General features: G+C 39.6%; 1 protein-coding gene across 3 annotated transcripts in view; it reads left to right on the top strand.

Moving 5' to 3' along the window:
• The window catches only part of LOC129768563 (E3 ubiquitin-protein ligase CBL), a 220,672-nt gene extending 206,715 nt beyond the window's left edge, over positions 1 to 13,957 (top strand). For 2 of the 3 annotated variants that reach the window (XM_055770294.1, XM_055770293.1), the window contains one exon: positions 6,984 to 13,957. In XM_055770294.1, the coding sequence (XP_055626269.1) occupies positions 6,984 to 8,963 (1,980 nt within the window). In that variant the 3' untranslated portion in view covers positions 8,964 to 13,957. The remainder of the gene's footprint in view (positions 1 to 6,983) is intronic. The other variant, XM_055770295.1, reaches the window with a different exon arrangement.
• The last annotated feature ends 202 nt before the right edge of the window (positions 13,958 to 14,159 follow it).

Here is a 14,159-nt window from a genome sequence, read left to right as displayed (position 1 = left end):
AATTTAGCTCCCGGGATTTGGTTGAAATCGACATTCGAGCATCATACGAGCCTGAATTCTGGCCGCTGTTTTTTGTTTGAGGATAAGGCTGGGATCTACTCGCTCGGTAATATTGGTAGGGTAGATGAAATTTTTGAAGAAAATTGAACTCTTTTGGCACTAGTCGTGCTGCGACTTTTCTCATACCCAAAACATCAACCAAAATATGTCGAACGGTGTCGTGAGAGATATCTCATTCACGGGCTAGCTTTCTCAAACTTTAATAACGATTTCCGAGCCCCATTCCTTTCATTTTGTCGATGTTTTCATCAGTTGAAGAGGTGAATCATTGTTCTTGACTTGACTAATCGTTCATCTCTTCACGGCCGTCTTTGAATGTTTCATATCATTCATATGCCCGCGTTTTCGACATAGTTGAGTCACCAAATAAACTACAAGTCTTTCAACGTTTCGCAAAAGAAATTTCGAAATTTTACACAATTTCTTTGACCAACAGAATTATTCATATCAGAAAACGCTGAGCAAAAAAAAGTTAACTTACTCTTAATGACGCTGTAAACAAACTTAATGACAGATCGCGCTCAAAATTGACATTAGGATCACCAATATAAAAAAATAAAATTTGAAAAATTTTCATGCGGGAAGATTTAAGAATAAAAATTCCCGGTACACCTAAATTTGACAGGATGTACGAAACCCGCCGAAATTCAAAAATCGCGAAAATATTTTTTTTAGTTTTACGACATATGACATTACGACATTGAAAACCTTTACACATTTTTCCGGTTAACACATTAAGGACCGCTCACAAGTTTTCTCGTGATTCGCGTTCCTTCTGTTACGGATGGATCCCGAAATAACCCGTGTTTTCTACACTTGATGGTTAAGTCCATGGTCTGCCAACAATCTAGTAGGTCCTATCGATGGCTCGCCTTCGTCTCATCCACATCGAAGGAAACGATCTCATTCCTGGAATCGAACAAATGGAGCGTACAAGTTTGCCCCAAACCGTGCGGTCCCAGGCGTATGTCTTACACATTTTTTGCGGTCCTTAATGTCTTAATGTGTGGACCAGAGAAATTTACGTGCACAACGTAAATAAACATACTTTGTAACATTGTAAAACGAAATTACATTTCAATAAAGCAGAGTAAGGGATCTATCTTTTATTACGTATGGTTACTAGCGCTACGTTAGTTACAAATATATTTGGCTGAATATGTAGACAAAAATTGGATTCATAAATTGAATACAAATATCAATATATAAATTTTCTGAGAAAAAACTGAGATGAAAACATGTTTTTTTTTATCGAAAACACAGATTTTATGATGGCAAATCGGTGCAAGAGCCGCTTTGATTGTCGTTCCCGCAATGTTAACGCAATAGGAAGGAATGTAGTTGCGATATTCCAGCATAATGTGTTTATCGGAAACAATTGCATTAACGTACCTCCGATCTGCCAGAGTAAAGGGTGTTTCACATCAAATTGCATCACGGAAAAAACGCTGTAGAAATTTAATTTTTAGGAATTATATCTTCAGCTTTCGCTTATAATCAGCTAAGAGTGTATAGATCACGTTGACCATGCTTCACTGTCAATTTTTCGTAAATTTGGAAAAATGTCGTCGAACGAAAAAGAGCGTCGTGAATTAATCCTGTGCACTCATTTTGAGAATCCGGAGTTGTCACATCGGGACATGGGTAAGATGCTGGGAATCGTCCAATCCACGGTCAGCAGAGTAATAAAACAATACTTCGAGAACCTAACCATCGACCGGAAGGTGAAGAACGGCAAAAATGGATGCTCCGTCAGTGAAAAAGATCACAAGCGCGTAGTTAAGCAGTTTAGACGTGATCCGAGAAGTTCGGTCCGGGATGTCGCCAATAAGCTGAATTTGTCAAGTTCATTCGTCCAGCGGACCAAGCAGCGGGAGGGCCTGCGTACATACAAGGTTCAGAAGGCTCCTAACCGCGACGAAAGGCAAAACATGGTGGGGAAGATGCGAGCCCGAAAGCTGTACACCGAAATGCTGACGAAGCCGCATTGCCTGGTAATGGACGACGAAACCTACGTCAAAGCGGACTTTCGTAAGCTGCCAGGCCTGTTGTTCTTCTCCGCAGAGGACAAATTCAGCGTTCCGGAGGAGATTCGCAAGCAGAAACTATCCAAGTTTGCCAAAAAGTACATGGTGTGGCAAGCGATCTGCTTTTGCGGAAAGCGGAGCGCCCCCTTCGTGATGACCGGCACGGTAAACGGGCAGGTTTACCTTAAGGAGTGCCTACAGAAGCGCTTACTACCACTATTGAAGCAGCACGAGGGCCCGACCATCTTCTGGCCGGATCTCGCTTCGTGCCACTATTCAAAGGACGTGTTGGAGTGGTACGAAGCCAACGGGGTCACCTTCGTGCCAAAGGAAATGAACCCGCCCAACGCGCCGGAGCTTCGCCCAATAGAGAAATATTGGGCGATTATGAAGCAGGCCCTCCGGAAGAACCCAAAAATTGTCAAATCGGAGACGGACTTCAAGAGAAAATGGATTTCTGTTCAAAAAAAACTACAACCTGACGTTGTACTGAACCTTATGGACGGGGTAAAGAGGAAGGTGCGAGCATACGGGCTTGGGCTCGAAGTATGAATAAAAAGAAAATGCCAAAAGTTGTTTAATAGTTTTTATTTTACTGTCTAAAATTTTCAAAAGGATCGGTCTACTGGGCGAATTTCTACAGCGTTTTTTCCGTGATGCAATTTAAAACGCAAATTTTTGGGTCTCATGTGAAATTGCAGTCACGAGGGTGTATCTTATCAGATCCTTCCCGATCATGATATTCAGAAAAGAACTTTTTCCTTCGATTAAAACCGAAACAAAAAAAATAACCCACGAACGGTGATGCATTATCTGAATATACTTTGATACGGCGAGTGAAAACAGCAGAGTGGGAAGACTAGATCCAAGTCAGAAGATCCCCTATTATCAGCCTATTTGAACATCTGCTAAGATCGGTGCGGATAGGTTCCAAACGGTTCCTGACTTGAGCGATTGATAGCGTGCCAGCCGCTCGGTACAGCTGCAATTGTGAATCGAGCAACAATGCGAATCAATTAGGTGACCTTCACATTTTTCACTGGAACTTCACACTTCAAGTTATTGAACTTCATGGTAATCAAAACAAAATGGAGACGTGGATAGTTTATATCCTGCTATTTCAAGCTATCGGCGAGGAATGCTTTCATAGTATTTTGTTGACATGGATATTTGTAAAACGCCGCTTTACTGTAATTTCCCGATGAAGTGAAAGATATAATTCATGCCTGAAACAAAAAATGTCGAATGAAGACTTTATTTTAAAAAAGTGGCGAGACATTGAATAGTTTTCTAAACTAAAATGTTGAAATGCAGGTAAAAATTGATGAAATTTCGACAGAAGCTATCTAAGAGTGCGATGTTTACGTTGACAGAATTTCATCACAACCTGTCATCATAGTCATCGAAATGGCATCAGACCGTCGTGAAAAAGCCGACTGCCTCCCACAGATGGCTCGGGGAACATCTAGGAATCCATCATTCGACGGAATCCCGGCCAGTGAAGACCCACACGACCCAATGACAAGGAACCGAAGACAGCTGTCCAGGTGACGGCTAGGAAGATGTTGAGTAAGTTCAAGCATCGGCCGAATCTTTCGATGCGTGTAGTGTATTTCCTGATAGAAGAAAATTCGACTTAACTTCTTAGCCTACGGTTTAAATTCCAAACGAGCGGACTAAATGCAAATGCTTCTATGGGTCACGCGCCGAGTAATTTTACTAGGGGTAGTGGGGGCAAATTGGTCATGGGGGGCAAAGCTTGTTTGGTAGTATAACTATTGAATATTGACACCGTATTGATAGGCACCTTATGCTTGAATAATTTAATGAATTTTGAGTCACCCTGTACTTCAGTAGAGCTGTCGCATGTCGAAATATAAATAAAAACAGAAATTGCTCTCTCGAAAGCCATACGGCCGTAGTTCTGTGCGGCATGATATTTAAGGAATTTCTCGTGAAATTTAGTTTATTCAATCTGATATGTTGGACAAATCATCAGTTTGGACGACTGTTCACATATTCTAGGAGAGGTGAACATATATTTTGTTCAATCTCAGCGATTAATTAGCGTAGAAATTACTTTGATGTTTGGGGGCAAAGTGGTCATAGGGGCATAACGACTTACAATGTTCTGTGTGTTTCTTACAACGTTTTTGTATGCATGAGAAAATTTGAATTGAGACTCTAGGTGAATAGACCAAGCTTATTTCATACATGTACCTACTATATCGAATATGATTAGAACAAATTAGGACGAAAAAAACGCTTAAATCTATCCCATTTAGCTTGATATGTGCGAGTGACCACTTTACATCCGAGCAAAAAAAAAAGTTCTATTTTTCACCTTTTATTCCAATGATGAAAAATGAGCTATTTTGCTTTGCTATATTTTTATGCTATCTTGAACAACAATGCGTTAAACTATAATATTCTTAGTAAAACGGGAATTGTAGCGGTATGTGGACGCTGGATATGGACATATTCCTTAGGGTGATCACTATGCCCCCACTTCCCTTACTCTGTCTTCTCCTAGCGACCTATAATATGCAAGAACACCACGAGGGAGACCCGATGGTGTAATTTTTGGCACATTCATTTCACCACGATGAAAAATCGATGCTGTAGGTGAAAGGATTAAAACGATTTTTTGGGAACCATTTTTGTGTGTCTCACTTTTTACAATCTTCAGGGTTTTAACTATCGTGATTTTTAAACGGTTTTATTTAGCTTGCCCTGTTTGTATGTTTGTAACATGTCTGTAGCGCTGTTCCACATTAATAGAAATTTAACCCCCTTCCTGTTGAACGATTCTCTGCAGTCATTATAAAACTGCGTATATCATGATTTTGAGAATCCAATTGGCAGCCGCTACAAAATGGCGGATTACATATTTTCTCGAAGCCTCATCAATATGGGTTTCCCAAAACCTCATCAATATGGGTATCAAATGAAATGAATTGACTAGTAGAATACAGTTGTTTATGAAAAATGCAAATCCAAAATGGCCGCCATCACAAAATGGCGTCATATATATATTTTTTCAAAACTCCATCAATATGGGTATCGAATGAAAGAGCTTGACTAGTAGAACACAGTTATTTTAAAATTGAAATCCAAGATGGCGGCTGCTACAAAATGGCGGATCACATATTTTCTCAGAACTCCATCAATATGGGTATCAAATAAAAGAGCTTGATTAGTGTAACACACTTTTATTTAATAATTGATGATGATGGTCCCGCCTCCTTCCCCTACAGAGATTTGAGCAAACCGAGTTATCTAAAAGATATTTTTTTTCTCAGCATTGAAATCAGTTTAGCAAAAAAAACGAACTGATTTTATTTACAGATATGAGTTTAAAAAAATTTCAATGTCAAAAGACAAGCCAATACTCAGTCTTGTCCGCCACAGATCCGATACGATCCCAACAAGGCTCTTGCAGCCAAATGGTGCACCAAGACACAAGTCCAACCGCCAGCCTTGTTTTGGATTGACTTGAATATCCCCATCCAGAGAAATCGAGAAATTTTCCCTCACAACAAATTTCTAGACCGGTCCTTACAAAACTTTTAAATTTTTATCCTTCATATCTGCACCACACGCGCCTCGCTCAAACTTTTGTAGACTACTTTTATTTTTTTTCAACAACTACAATATAAAAACATCAAAATAAAAATAAAAATAGTCCATCATCACCAAGATCATGACAGACATAATAGAGATTAATACAAAATAGAGAAAAAAAATAATGTAATAAAATTAAATCGTCTACACATTATAATCCGTTCAATAGAAACTTCGTCAGATCCAATATTTAATGAAAAAAATAAAATAAAAAAGACTGCATAAAACTTTATGAAATTTATGAAAAATGCAAATCCAAGATGGCGTTGAATTTCCATTATCCGCATTTAATGGTTTCATCATATGCCCTGCGATTTTATTTCAGTCTCATCAATGTCCTTAATTAATGAAGGAAGGGGTATGATAACTGCTAACTGCTACTTGCCTAATTATTTTATAGCTTTTAGTACATTATCTGTATCACTATTATGTTTAATCACAAAGAAACCGTTTAACTTAAATAGTTTTTTCTTACTTATTTTATTTCCTCGTGCGCTGATAAAAGGGAAGAAGTGAAAAGACAATTTATTAGATTTCAACAAAAATACTTCGACTTGATAAAAAAATCGTAACGATTTTTTTCCCTAAATAATTTTAAAACTTTTTATTAATAAAAAAATTGAAAAGAAAAATTTGAAATTTTTGTACTGAAATGAACAAAAACGCTTTAAACATAAACTAAAAAACTAATGAACCTCAGTTTTTTAGTTTATGTTTAAAGCGTTTAAGCTTTTTTTCAATTTTTATGCTTTCTCTGAATGTTGATGGACGTAATTCAGAGAAAACAAAAAAAATGAAAAAAATGGTTTCAAAGTCCGCGTCGTCGCATTGTAATCACCTGATACTTGTCTTCGTATTTACGAAAATATTGGAAATTGCACACTGATGCTTTTTTCTAATATATTAGTAATCAATTGTAGCGAAACATGTGTTCTCGTTCATCGTTGTAGGAGTTTGATCCGTGGTTTATTATAATTTTTTTCAAGTTTTATGTTATTGCTCCTTCACTTTGATCAAGCATGTCGATCTGTGCATTTTCGCGCATGGTTTTTCTGTTCCCCTCATGTTGCATGTGGAATGATTGCTCGCTATTATTTGATATGTTTTGACTTAGTAAACTTCATTATCATAACCCACTCTTAGCTTAGCGTGAAATCAACCAAATAAAACTCGGTGGCAGTTGCGTAAAACAAACTTGTCTTTCTCTCTTTCTCTTCCTCCCTTTCCTTCCCCCTCAAAACAATGCATTCATAACCCACCACCACTGTTTAGGACGATTTCAATATCGCCACGTCGTCACTTCATGCGCTGAGCAATAGTATGACTTTGGCACGCAATGAAAAGCAAAGCCCACACTCCTCACCCCGGTTGCCACGGCGTCAACCGAACCCTACGGCACCGGTGCTAACCAGTAACGATATTTACGCAGGCGGTCCCTCGCTGCAGTCCCAGTCGAGCAGCTGTAGCTACGCGTCATCCTCATCCAGTTCATCATCCAGCGGGGCGGCACAGCTGGCAGCACTAGTGTCGAGTCCGGCAGCGCTGGCAGCCGCTGCAGCTGCCTCTGCGCCACCCATGGTCGCAACCGTATCCCACACGGTCAACGGGAATCTGGCTACACACACTAACATCTCACTGAACAACAATCACTGTAGCAACAGTATGTGCACTGCCGCTGCCACCGCAAGCGCCACTAACAGTAGCCAAGTCAGCAATCTTGTCAAGTGTAATAAGTCCTCGTCCTCGTCTCTCCTATCACAGACACCTATCAGCATTACTTCGACGCCCAGCGTCCACAGTCAGCACGTGCAACAGAACCGACTCAGTGCACCGGCGAGTTCCTCGGCAGCGACCCCAAGCGGTTCGAACCCGAGCAGTTATCTGATGTACAAGGCGCTAAATAAAGCCCTGTCGATGGAAAGCACAGCATCAAGTTCCATGGAGTCCATATATCAACACCAGCATCATCAAATGGTACGACAGAGTACCACGACTCCACCGCCACTACCCCCGCGGAAGTCATCTCCCGGTATGATATCGTCTGCGGCTTCCAGCTGTGAAGGCAGTCGGCTGAAGACGAGCAATTCACGCTGTCAATCGTCGCAGCATTTGACCGCTCGCAGCGTTCAGACCCAAATCAATTCCGCTTCTAGTCTATGCAACCTGTCGAATCAAGTGGCCACCAATCTGAACCTCAGCCGCAGTTCGGAAAATCTTTCGACACTTACCCGCAACAGTAGAGCCAATGTAGTTCCCAACACCATTCCTCCCCCTGTTCCCAAACATCAGAACAATGATCCCAGCGGCTCTGCACCTGGCAGCGGTGGTTGTCCCTGCAGTAGTATTGTTGTCCAGTCCAAACTACCCAATCAGGAATCCCTGAACGAAGAGGAACTCGATAAAGTGATTGTAGGCCCAGCGGAAACTATCATCGGTATCATTGACACTCGACCACTCGAAGCCCGGCAACCCATCATACTGAAGGTCGATGACAAGACTGACCAGAATCTAGTCCTAACCAGCACAAGCAACGTGTACCAATTCAAACCGACCTCCATCACCACCAATCTTAACGGTATTCTTTCCAACGAGGTCACTGCTATCTTGCAGCAAACTCAACCACAGCCTCCACCACCCCCACCCCAACAACACATCCCAAAGCAACCACAACCACAACCCCGACACCAGCGTCAGCAACAGCAACAACAACCGCAACCGCAAACGACCAACACCAATCAACAAACGCCGAACCTTCAGCATCAGCGACATCAATCCCTTCCAGCGAACAACGCCGGCATCAACGCAAAAGTCACTCCTCATCCACCCTCGAAATCCATAACGACCTCTCAGCTGTCGGCTGCCATTGCGGCAGCCGGTAGAACCATCGGAAATCCCCTACTCTACGAGAACATTACCCTCACTCTGAAGGACTGCAACGGTAGCGCGGGCGGAAGCACCAACGCCACCGCCGCCAACAATAACAACAACAACAATCCCCATCATCATCACCACCACCTGAACAGTAGCGCCGTGGCAGCCGCCTTGGCAAGCGCTAGCGGCGCTAGCGGCATCAACAACAACACGAACGTGCCCTACGAGAACATCAACCTGGAGTATATCGCCCGCCTGATGCAGGAGGGCTACTCCAAGGAGAACGTCATCACCGCACTTGGGATTTCGCGCAACAACATCGAGATGGCGTGCGACATTCTGCATGAATTTGTCAGCAAAAATGGCGGCGGCGGAGGCTAAAGGCGTTGCAACAAGTGACGACGGCGACAACAACAACAACAAACAAACAAAACATAGACTGCTATAGAAGAGATCAACAAACACACACAAAGTGGGATTTTTATTCTAACGTGAATTAACTTTATTATTATTGATATTCTAATTAGAGATAGTGGCTAATTTTAGGTTGAATGATAAAAACTAGTAGGAAAAAAAAGAGCGAAAGAGGGAGGAAATTAAAAAATCATACAATCATAATAGCAATAAAAAAAGAATGTAACTTTTTTGAATGTTCTCACTGTACATATAATGGGCGAAGAAAGTAACACAAATCTCAAGGTGAAGCTTTGTTTTAGTTCCTTACTAGACGATAACTGAATTTACTACTTGTACAGAGGATAGGTAATGAAAAAAGAAACAAATGAAAAACACAAATCAGCTGAGGAACGATGTTGATCATTTATTTTTTTGTATTGAATTAAGATTTGGCTTGGTTTGAGAGATGCTATCCACATTCGCTGAAAGTTTGTTGAATGAATCAATTCTTTAGGAAAATCAGCCGTGAAATCAACGTGAAATATTTTGTATAACTTTCAGACCGCTCGCTTTTTTAATACGTAGAACCAGAGATCGAAATTCTCACAGCTGAGCGAGATCAATCAATCCAGTTTTCGATGAGTTGTGCAGTGTTCAAATTTTCGTCTCTTCCTTTTCACCGAAAATTCTATTTCGGAGAGAGGGATGTGACGAAATCTGTCTCTCTCTCTGAAATCCAACGAAAATGCTTCACTGTTTCTAATTTAGCTCTGAAAATATGGAAAATGGAACAAAGAACGCGACGGCAGAGAATTATTCTGAGGAAACCTAACAAGGTAACCGAGAAAATTCTTCTAAAATCAATTGTACTGACGATATATTTTGTTATTTATCATTATTGAACTCCAATCGCTATTACAGTAAATTATTCTTGGGAAACCTGACAAAGCAACCGAAAAAAATCTTCTTAAATTAACAGAACCGGCGATATATTGCGTTATTTATCGTGCCTATTCATTATTGAACTCCAATCGTGATGACAGAATTTTTTTCTTGGGAAACCTGACAAGGTAGCAGAACAAAAATCTTCTCATATTAATCGAACCGGCAATATTTTGCATTATTTTACGTACCTACTCAATATTTAACCCCAATTGCGATGGCAGAAAATTGTTCTTGGGAAACCTGACATGGTAACCGAGAAAATTCTTCTCAAATTAATCGAACCGGAGATATATTGCGATATTTATCGTGCCTACACATTATTTATCTCCAATCGCGATGACAGAAAATTATTCTTGGGAAACCTGACAAGGTAACAGAACAAAAATCTTTTTAAATCAATCGAACCTGCAATATATTGCGTTATTTGTCGTGCCTATTCATTATTGAACTCCAATCGTGATGACAGAAAGTTATTCTTGGAAAACCTGACAAGGTAACAAAACAAACATTTTCTTAAATTAATCGAACCGGTGATATATTGCGTTATTTATCGTGCCTACACATTATTGAACTTCAATGGCGATGGCAGAAAATTATTCTTGGGAAACCTGACAAGGCGGAACTCCGATCGCAACGGCAGAAAACTATTGTTGAGAAACCTGACCAGGTAACCGAAAAAAATCTTCTTAAATCAATCGAACCGGCCTACACATTATTGAACTCCGATCGCGATGGCACAAAATTATTCTTTATCTATTAATCGAACCGGCGGAAAATTATTCATGGGAAACCTGACAAGATAACCGAGAAAATTTGTTTAAAATGAGTCGAACCGGCGATATATTGCGTTAAAGAAAAAAACGCAAAAGAAAAAAAAAATCTTCTAAAATTAGGCGAACCGAGAAAATTCTTCTAAAATTAGGCGAACCGGTGGAAAATTATTCTAGGGAACCGGACAAGGTTACCAAGAAAATTATTCTAAAATAAATCGAGCCATCGATATATTTCGTTATTTATCATGACTACTTATTCTTGAACTCCAATCGTGATGGTAGACAACTCTTCTTATGAAACCTGACAATATAACCGACAAAATTCTTCTAAAATATATCGAACCGTTGATTTATTTCGTTGTTTATCGTGTACACTCATTATTGAACTCCAATCGCATCGACAGAGAATTATTCTTGGAAAACCTGACAAGGTTACCGAGGTTTTTTTCTAAGTTTAATCGAACCTGCAATATATTTCCCTATTTATCTTTGTATTAATATAAAATATTCAAATATCTAATCTAATTTATATTAATCTGAAATTGCCTTTTCACGAACACATTGTTAAAGTAGGACTACGATACAATAACCGTCGAGAAACAAACGTATTCAAGAATGAAACTCAACCTTTTGGTAGCACTAATAAGGGCCGATGAATGAATGCTTTCATTGAGTGAGGGGCGCGAACACCAATTTGAGCAGATTTCCAAATTAACTTTCAGATTTAACACGTACTGTGCGCAGCATTTCGATGCCCCTTTTAACCCGGAAACAATGCTCGAATTCACGAAAGTTAATTGATCAATCGGAAATTCATCATTTATTTGTCATCCTGCTAGCAACCAGACGTCAGCCGCTGCGATGCTTTCCAGATTGGCATTTTTTAAAGTTGGAGGCGAATGAACTGAGAAAGTCTGAGAGTCTGAGAAAATTTCTATAATTCAAAACATTGTCATAATCACACCAATAAATTCGAACAGGCTTCTAAATTCACAGAAAAAAATAGCTTAATTATTAGCTTCCAGAAAAAAAATTATAAAAATCAATTCGCTTTTGATTACCTCCGATATTATTTTATAGAATGCATCGAAATCTATATATAATATATAAAAATGGAGTGATGTCTGTCTGTTTTTCTGTCTGTCTGATTCTTATGAACTCGGAAACTACTGAACCGATCGACATGAAAATTGGTATGTAGGGGTTTTTGGGGCCGGGGAACGTTTTCGTGACAGTTTGAGACCCCTCCCCCTCTCTAAGGGGGGGGCTGCCATACAAATGAAACACAAATTTCTAAATTTCTCGAGAATTAATCAAGCAAATGAAACGAAATTTGGCGTGTGGAGGTTTTAGGGTGCAATAAATGATTCAATGGTGATTAGGTACCCCTCCCCTCTCTTTAAGAGGGGGCTGCCCTACAAATAAAACACAAATTTCTCCATCACTCGCGAATATTAATATTAAGCAAATGTAACCAAATTAGGCATATGGATGTTTAAGGGTGCAGTAAATGATTTTATGGCGGTTAGATCCGCTGACCATTCTTAACTAGACTTTCAAGTATATTTATAAATTTTTGTGATTTCATCAATATTCATAGATTTTTATGATTTTATTAGTTTGCTTTCAATGCAGTTTTTGAGCTAAAGGAAAAAGTTTTTGAATCAATAAATAACAAACATCACTCATACACCATTTATCTTTCAAATGCGTCTGTAATAACACTTTGTTCAGCCAACAAAGAGGTATTAACTCTCAAAGCCTTGCACCCGAAACGTAGCGCTCTTGTTTTCGAAATTTCAAACTTACACCCCAGCACAGATGCAGAAATGATGTTTAAATGGTTCAACCATACAGAACCCCTTTCCACCAGACAGTTTGAAAATCAACGCGGTGCCTCCACCGAACAAAATCGCACCGATATCTATCCTCCATTCTTCCTTTGTATCGAGCAAAACAGCTGTGTCTGGCATTGAGAAATACTACTGTCTGCTAGCTGAAGCGAGACTGTGACTTGAGTGATGATGATCTCATGGTTTGAATTATAGAGGCTTTAGAATTTCACGGATTTCTCGCTTCTAGCCTTAAAAAAGCCAATTTGGAAGACTGAACCGAACACTCGGTCATGGGAAGGTTCATTTGGAAAGCCTCGCTGCCACCTGGTTGCTAACCGGATGACTGATGAATCGTGAATGCTGCGAAATCGCGAATAGCTTGTTTATTCTCAGTAAATTGAAAACGGGCGGAGCTCGAATTGCAATATTTCCTATATCCACATTATACGTAGAACTAACGCTGCATTTGTTATTTCTGTTTCACGAGTTAGGGCAGCTATACTGCAGATTAGGTATAACTGCCCTAATCTATCGAATCAGAACCGTTGTTGACGTACAAGATTCGTGCAAGAAACAAGATTCTGAAAACGAAACCATTTTTCGGCTAATCATAACTCACCGAAAAACACAAATCAGCAATGCGTTTCTCGTGAAAATCGAAGTGAGGGTATAGCATTCCCTCTCCTCTCATATTCTCAACTATTTTTCCATATGGGTGAGAACGAATGTTTTTTCTCTCAAGTCGGCGAGCATTTCGATCTCTGCGTAGAACTAAACCTTCCGTTTAGTATCGTTTTCCATGAGTTTCCCCACGATTGATCCATAGTACACAAAGACCACCAAAACCAGTAGTTTATCCAGTTTTAAATCCAAACAATAAAACAAAACAAAAATCAACAAACATATATTGCACAACCCTTTTAATCAGCCCACATTTAAAATATCTGAAACAAGTATCAAAAATAGAGCTAAACTGCAAGCAATAGAATTCTAAATTCTTCCTATTTTCATATTTAAATATTTTTAACAAAATCGTATGAAGTATAGCATAAATCAATATGGAATGAAAATTTGTGGAGACGTTAAATTTGTATATAATGAACCTGAACCACTTCTCCCGCACGCAGATGCAAAAAAAACAAAAACAAAATGTAAAATGCACAAATCAGATGCAATCAAAAAACGGTTGGAATCGCGCGCTGAGGTCGTTAAGTGTCAGAGGTGTAGTTTCGTTTTTATTTCAAATCGTATTTATTGATACTATTCGAAACCAGGATAACTGAGTGAAACACAGTGGAAATCTTCTGTCGAATAATCACACCACAATCATCATCGTCGTCATCATCATCGCCAACATTTCAAGTATTTTAACGTCAGATCCAAAACCTACCAATTCTCTCCAGAGTCGCTTTCATTTTTAACCCAATTCTCATAGCCACGTATTTGAAGTGAAAATAAGGGAAGAAAGAGAGAACACAAGCAAACAAACAAAACTGTTACGCGCGCAGCAGAAGCAGCGTGGAAGCACGAGTCATTATTATTGCTTGAATGTGTTTGAACGGAAAATATCTGACATATTTGAGGGCACCAGTTTTCAGATACCGGAACAGGAAATCAAAGTTTTCTAG

Source organism: Toxorhynchites rutilus, chromosome 2 (genome assembly GCF_029784135.1).
Source record: "Toxorhynchites rutilus septentrionalis strain SRP chromosome 2, ASM2978413v1, whole genome shotgun sequence".
In the NCBI taxonomy this organism is placed as follows: domain Eukaryota; kingdom Metazoa; phylum Arthropoda; class Insecta; order Diptera; family Culicidae; genus Toxorhynchites; species Toxorhynchites rutilus.
Note: the sequence above shows the minus strand (reverse complement) of the source record. Positions and strands in the feature narration are given on the sequence as shown.